The sequence below is a fragment of the Grammomys surdaster genome, unplaced genomic scaffold (genome assembly GCF_004785775.1).
Source record: "Grammomys surdaster isolate TR1022 unplaced genomic scaffold, NIH_TR_1.0 126271, whole genome shotgun sequence".
Taxonomy (NCBI): domain Eukaryota; kingdom Metazoa; phylum Chordata; class Mammalia; order Rodentia; family Muridae; genus Grammomys; species Grammomys surdaster.
In genome coordinates this window covers 6850312-6858006 of record NW_021621071.1, presented here as the reverse complement: position 1 = coordinate 6858006, position 7695 = coordinate 6850312, and the positions used below count along the sequence as shown (strand labels likewise).

Below are 7695 nucleotides of genomic sequence, written 5' to 3'. Positions count from 1 at the left end.
ATCCCTCTTTCTTTCTTTCTTTCTTTCTTTCTTTCTTTCTTTCTTTCTTTCTTTCTTTCTTTTCTTTCTTTCTTTCGGTGGTGGGCAGGGTCCTTTTGTATAGCCTGTGACAGCCTCAAACTTGTCTACCTTCCTGCCTCTGCAGGATTATAGGTATGTGTCACCATGGTCAGCTGACTTCCCGACGAATACAATACTATTTCAATATAATGCTGCATGTTATTTTAAAGTAGTTATTCTTTTTATAACAAGAGATTTCTGCATACTTTCCCTACCTCTAATCTTTTGATTAGATAAAAAAAGATAGGTGCAAACGTTTTAAGGTAACAGTACATTTAAAGAGGAAATAATAAAATTGACATGTAAGCCAGGAATGGTGGCACAAACCAATAATTCTAACATTTGGCAAGTAGAGGCTATTGAGTCTAGTTCGATGCTAGCCTGGGCTACATCATAAGACCCTGTTTCAATAGATAAATAGGATGAATTGATGTGACCGGTATCTTTTTAAACGTTTTATGTGTGTGGGTGTTTTGACCTTGTTTATGTGTGCAGTGCCTGTAGAGGCCAGAAGAGGGCACTGGAGTTACAGAAAGTTGTGAGCTGCCATGTGGATGCTAAGAATTGTGAACTCTTTTGGGTCCTCTGGAAGGTAGCCAGTGTTCTTTACACTGAGCCGCCTCTCTAGCTCCCTGATTAGTCAGCCTGATTTTGTTTTGTGCTTTACACTTGACTGATTTGCTCTGTTTCTTTTTAGGTACATACTTACGTTAACACTACAGGTGTGCAAGAAGAGCGGAGAAACCGAGCAAGTGTGCATGTTCCCGCAGAGGCAAGGGTTTCTAATGCTGAAAGCAACACACCGAAGGAAGAGCCGAGTAACACTGAAGACAGGGACCCTCAAGTGCTTCTTAAGCCTGAGGGGGTCAAGTTTGTGTTAGGACCAACTCCTGTTCAGAAGCAGTTGATGGAAAAGGAGAGACTGGAGCAACTTGGAAAAGACCCAGTCAGTGGGAGTGGTGCGAGTAGCACGGAGTGGGACACTGGCTACGACAGCGATGAACGCAGAGACGTGCCCCCTGTTAACAAACTGGTGTATGAAAATATAAATGGGCTATCTATCCCTGGTGCCTCAGGGGTCAGGAGAGGTCGTCTGACATCTACCAGCCCCTCAGACACCCAGAATATCAACAACTCAGCGCAGAGAAGACCTGCACTATTAAACTATGAAAATTTACCATCTTTGTCTCCTGTTTGGGAAGCCCGCAAGCTCAGTAGGGATGAAGATGACAACTTAGGACCAAAGACCCCATCTCTAAATGGCTACCATAATAATCTAGATCCAATGCATAACTATGTTAATACAGAGAATGTAACAGTGCCGGCAAGTGCTCACAAAATAGACTATTCAAGGCGTAGGGATTGTACACCAACAGTCTTTAACTTTGATATCAGGCGCCCCAGTTTAGAACATAGGCAACTCAATTATATACAGGTGGATTTGGAAGGGGGCAGTGACTCTGACAACCCTCAGACTCCAAAAACGCCAACCACTCCCCTCCCACAAACCCCCACCCGGCGCACAGAGCTGTACGCTGTCATAGACATTGAGAGAACTGCTGCTATGTCCAACTTGCAGAAAGCACTGCCGAGAGACGACGGTACCTCTAGGAAGACCAGACACAATAGTACTGACCTGCCCATGTGAGCCCGGAAGCATTGCGTCCTCGCTCGCACCTTCGTGAAGGTTTTCAGAGTGAAGATGAATGCTTCGTTTTCATTTCTACACTAAGTCCTTTTATAGATTCTCCTTTTTTTCCCTGAGTATTTCCTGTGCATCTTTAAAGGGAGTTAATACAGAGCAGGTACTCCGTGAAGAACACTAGTCTCGTGACAGTCACAGTGCAGCAGCAGCCTCCCATTCTCACAGTGCCTATTTAACATGAGAACTGCAGTAAAGGACGTGCTGCCGCCTGGTCTGTACTCAGTGTTCTGGGGGTATGCATCTCCTTCATGTCTAAGGTGTGGCTGGCATTTGAACCTTTTCTAAAGTCTCTTGATAATGTGCATTGCTAACCTAACTCTAGGCCCTGAGAGGAATCCTCATAGATGACTGGTCACAGGGTACGGTCTCCAGCATGGAATGTGAGGATTTTATTTTGTTAGTTCAAGGCTTTTTGACTTGGGCCAAATTTGTGTAAAAGAAACAAAGAGAACCACACTTCCTTTTGTACTAGTCAGCTCCTCTGTCTTCGGTGTACTAGAAAGAGTCCAGTCTTGTAACAATAGTTGTGTATTGGAAAGCAGACAGGAGACAGCTCTGTGTCCTCACCTCCCGGTGTCATTTGAAGGACGTGTCCAGATAGCATCTTATTCAAGAGTTATGATGGGTTTAGGAATCAGTCTCAGGTCACTTTACCCGAAAACGTTTGAAAGTCTCCACCATGATCTCTTGGTGTGTCTTTGTGATAGATGATACCAACAGCACACTGTTTCTGGAGACATTTGTAACATTGAATCCCCAGTAGCTTCAGGTTTTCACCCCTTTGATCTTTGGGTTGTCTTACCTTGTTATGTAATATCTTTTTCAATTTACAATACAATGTTTGTGTATCGTTTTGAATGGGATTGTGTGTTTGCTGTTTCTACTTAGTCTGCATTTTTCTCGTTATGGTCTTGAAGGTCCTTTTGGAACTGACAGTTATTCTCTAACAGGGCTGCCCTTGTCCAGTATTTATTTATCTGCTGTTTACTTTTCAAGATGATGAAAAAAGCATAGTTTGGATTTTAAATTTCATTTGTGTTCAGGGTGATCTCTTTAGTAGCTAAGAAGAAAAGGAAGATATTCTTAAATATGTGAGTCTCCGAAGGTCCTGTCTTCTCTGGGTGCCCTGTGCAGCACTTTAGCAGGGGTTGTCTCAGCTCCACGGCTACAGGCCCGCTTTGCCCGCTCTGCCAGCTCTGCTGTCAGCTGACGTGGAGCTGGGCCCTTATCCCGTGATGTTGGTGAGCTGTTGACATTGTTGCCAGCATAGCAGGTACAGGGGAGCTCTGAAGCAGTGCGATTATGTCATAACTGAGGATGTGAAGTGAATAAAGTTTATATAAACTGATGAGATCCCAGATGTTGAACTCTTGGAAGTCAAGAATGCTCCCAAGCCACTGTGTAATAAAGAGAAGGGAAGAGTGAAAGGACAGGCAGCCTTACAAAATAGTTTACTTTTTTATTCTAAAGTTGAGGAAGTTTCGTATTATGATCTGGATATTCCAGCTGTGACTAACAGGGACTGGATTAGCAGAACAGTAGCGTGGGGCCATGATACGTAAGTCATTGTGTGTGCTCATCTTCAGTGCCATTGGTTTAGAGCTTAGCAGACGTTCCCTTTTCCTTGTCCCTCTGTGAACTAAAATGTTCGCTGTTCTCTTCAACATGTGCAGTTTCCATGCCTAATACACTATTCCATTTGTCCTTTCTTCTGAGTACCTTGCTAATAATTGTGCCAAATTTCAGTGGTGGTTTTTGTGAGGTGGGGTAAGGATGCTGATGGGAAGAACCCTCATTTCCTTGGAATGTCTGAGCAGTCCGGACAGAAGTAAGTCTCCACCTCAGAGGGCAGGTCTGCTCGGTCATCTGCAGGCTGAGGGCTTTGTTCTTCCCTTGTACACTTTACTTTTCCCTTCAGATTTGAATTAGATTTTATATTTTTTAGCTGACTAATATCATCATGACAGCTATTGCTTTAAGTAGTACATGGCTTAAGAATGCAAACGGGACCAGTGTGTGTGCTAAGCATTTGATTTTGGGGTACAATATGAATACTAGGACGAGGTAAACAGGTGTGTTAACTTGTAGACGTCTTCTGGAAACCACTTTTGTTTCTGTTTAGTCAGTCACATAGAGCGCCTGTGTCCTTTCCAGTTGTCTCCTGATGGGCATTAAGCTTTGTCCTGGAAGAATGTGCCTGTTACTGTTGGGTGAATTTTAGAGTGAGATACTTTATTGGCATATATTTGAAGCCATATGTCTCAGATTTTCTGAAGCAAACCTAATTTTAGGTAATTGGGTGTGTTGATCAGACCATGTGACCCCACTTTTTGGGTTTGGAAATATAACCCTTGCTCCTTTGTTCTCCCCCACATTAAATCCGTTTTCAGTCCGTATAGATCCTAACATGTTTTTTCCAGACCAGGGCTGGAGACTGACAAGAGTATCACTAGTGTTTTCTGAAGGTTGTGTTCCCCAGTTTCATCTTCCTTTGAAAAGTGAGAATATGGTGCCTTCCTTCCCTCCTTCCAAGAAGGTTTGCAAATTGTTCCTGTATCCCCCGCTGCTGTGAGTGATGAGACATGCACTTTACTCTTGAAGATTCAGCAAAAAGCTTTTCACTTCTCAGTATATCCAGAATAGATCACATTTCGGACTTCAGAAACTGCCAATCAGTCTTTGTCATTACAGATATTAATGTTGCCTCCCCCAGCCCCTCCTCATACTATGTTATAAGTCAAACTGGTGTTTGTTTATGCTCCCCACTGCACCCACCCCAAATCTGTGGCACAGCATATAAAGATGTACCTCACTAAAGTTCTATTAAAAATGGGACAGGGGCCTTAAATTTTCGTAATTCCCCAGCAATGTGCCACCATGTATTTGCCTCAAGGCAGAGGTTTAACAAGCTAACAAGTGCGTCCCTGTTCCCCTGTGCTGTTTTCTACCCACAAGACCCAAGTGTTTGTGCAATGTGTAGTGTGTATGTATAAATATATATATGTATATTCTTTAGAGACATCATTCAGAAGTAATGTATTGGCATCTCATTCATATTTCTGATGTGAAGTATATGGTACTATTTACTTTTCCTTAATGTTTGCCAAATTTGCATCAAGGCTTTGGTACAGAATTACAGCATGTGTGGAAAACGTTTTGGCTTGAAGAGTTAACCTGAAACCCTTCCCCATCAGTGCGCTCTGCGCAGACCAGCACCCTGCCGTCTTGCTGCCCGCTTCCTGTCCCTGTGTCCTCGATTTCCAGGGTGTAACACAATTCTTTCATAGCATCCTACCATTGCAGTTCTCTGGCAGTTGGACAATGACAACGTGGAAACAGGCTGGTATAGATAGATAGTACAGTAGTCACCAGGGTGCCGCATTCACATTAATTAGTAAACGCAAAATAGATGTTTTATAAAGGACAGACTTTGTGTTATGTTTCTATTTTCATTATATTGTATAATAATGTAAGATTATTGTATGTTCTAATTTGCATTATAAGTGTTTTTTTCCTACATAAAGGCATAAATATAGCAATGTTGTATAAAGGTAGCTTATTAGATTTTAATTTTTCTTTTATAAAAGTTGTCTACAGTGGGACTACCATTGCCAAATTGTACATGAGATATGAATTTTCCCCTATGGTTAATTTCTTTTCTAAACATTCCATATTTCTCTAATGAAAGATGTGATACTGTACTATGCATAAATTGTGTTTTAATGCTGTTTCATATCAGCAGGTTAATTTTGCATTGGCAGACGTAACCACTGTTATTACAATAAAACCTTGTGTGTGTAACGGCGTCGCTGGCCCTCTGGCCCCCTGTCCTTGTTCTTGCTCCCCCGTCAGTGCCAATGTCAGACGTCCTGTAGCATGGCAATAAAACAGACCTGTTACACCGAGGCCGAGTGTGGCTTTGTGGAGGGCGTGGGGGTGGGAGGACCGCCCTGTAGTCGTCCTAGTGTGGGCCTGCTCTGCCGTATCAGCCATGTTGTCAGGTGTAAAAAGTTACATATGATGTAAACATGCTTTAAGGACAAGTGTGGGTGTACTTGAAAGCTTTGTTTTTGATGTAACAAGTAATAACTAGTTTTTAATCTTTGGAAAAGTCAGAGTCCTTGAAGTACAATCAAGCCTTTATTAACTGGAGTACTTAAAGAATAAGCTAATAATGGAATTTTGTTCAACAAGGGCTAAGCAACACTTTTAAATTTTTATTTATTGTGAGTACTAGTATACTTTACTATCCTACAGTTGCAATGTGTAAAATGTGGTTTCATCTTGGACTGCGTAGCATCTTGCAATGCCTTACTCTTACCATTCTGGCATCGGTATCCATGACAAGGACTCAAATAGATGCTGGAAGCTGAGCTGACTGTACACTGACCCTAAGCATTCATGAAAAACTGCTTGGTTGAATAAAATCTGATGAGTTCTTATGGTCACCTTTCCCTTATCGCCAAAAGTAGATTGCAATAAAACCCAAATAAAAATTTGGTTGCATACTCATGTAAAGGTTTACTGTATTTATATTCCATGTACGATAAAGGTGTCAGTCAGTCTTAAGTTGGGGAGTGTTGCTGTACAAGTGAATGCAGTGTCCATGTAGGCCAGAAGGACTTGATCCTTGATAGAGTGGTTGGTAGGAACAAACCATGGTCCTCTGCAAGACCAGTCTCCGCTCCTAAACACTGAGCCATCTCCAGCCAGATTGGTTTTCAAAGCGAACATATACTGTGTGAAAGATGATACATTTATTTGGCAGACTTTCTGTTTTTTTTGTTTTGTTTTGTTTTTCGAGACAGGGTTTCTCTGTGTAGTCCTGGCTGTCCTGGAACTCACTCTGTAGACCAGGCTGGCCTCTAACTCAGAAATCCGCCTGCCTCTGCCTCCCAAGTGCTGGGATTAAAGGCATGTGCCAACATCGCCCAGCTTTTGGCAGACTTTCTTAGTATCTAGTGTGCATGGTCATTCCAATTTATCTCACTTAGTTCTGGGAAGCCAAACCTTATTTTAGCCACTGAATGAGATTGCCAAGTCTCGTCTAGGATAGCAGAGGTGGAGGTGGAAATTATTTAAAACAATACAGGGGTTAGACAAACCCACAAATGATTGGGTGTGTACACGGGCCACACGTTAGAGAATCCTCGAATTGGTTATGGTGCGATGCAGTTGGAAGACCAGGGTATTAGTGCTCAGAATATGAAGCTGCTTTGAATTGTGTATGTCTTCCTCCTTTGAAGGTCTTTTCGGGACAGTAACTGGTCACATGCTCTTATTTAAAAGATGGGCTTAAATTCGGCTCTGTGCTAGTCACCAGGACAGCAGTCTGCATCCTCCAAAGAATCTCCAGTTAGATTGTCACTAATAATAGAAGACAGTGTCTTTCCTTCCAAAGAACTAAGCCCTAAGACGTAGATTACATATTGCAAACAACTTCTATAACTTTAGAATGACAGTAGCCAAATTCCATAGGAGAGTTGAGGAAAGTATAATTTTTGTTTGTTTGTTTGTTTGTTTTAAAAGGGTATGTGTGTAACAAACTTAAGTTCTAGAAGTTTTCTTCCTTATGAATATTCAATTATGTACTTGAAGGCTATGTGCATTCTAGAAAATCCACATAGGTGATGGAAGAAGCGTTTCTTGTGCACTTAACGCTATCAAGATTTCCTTAAGTATGTCCTACCTCATAATAATGATTCTTTGATACAGGCTCCACATATTGAAAAAGAATTTCCCTACTTACTACAAGAGAAGTCAGTACTGTCCCCACTGAGAACCACAGAGTCCAGAGGCTACCTAGAAACACAGACAGCAAAAGTAACTGAGATGTAGTATGTTCTTTCAATACTGACAAGTTTTTTTTTTTTTTTTCATAGAAACTAGAATTTTGACTTGTAAAATACCTTAACTCCCAGGCGCTATCA

The 7695-nt window shown here is 41.8% G+C and overlaps 1 protein-coding gene across 1 annotated transcript in view; it reads left to right on the top strand.

Moving 5' to 3' along the window:
- Frs2 (fibroblast growth factor receptor substrate 2) overlaps positions 1 to 6277 on the top strand; it is a 75466-nt gene extending 69189 nt beyond the window's left edge. Inside the window, exon 9 of the mRNA XM_028759100.1 lies at positions 758 to 6277. Within this exon, the coding sequence (XP_028614933.1) occupies positions 758 to 1708 (951 nt within the window). The 3' untranslated portion in view covers positions 1709 to 6277. The remainder of the gene's footprint in view (positions 1 to 757) is intronic.
- Positions 6278 to 7695: the final 1418 nt, after the last annotated feature.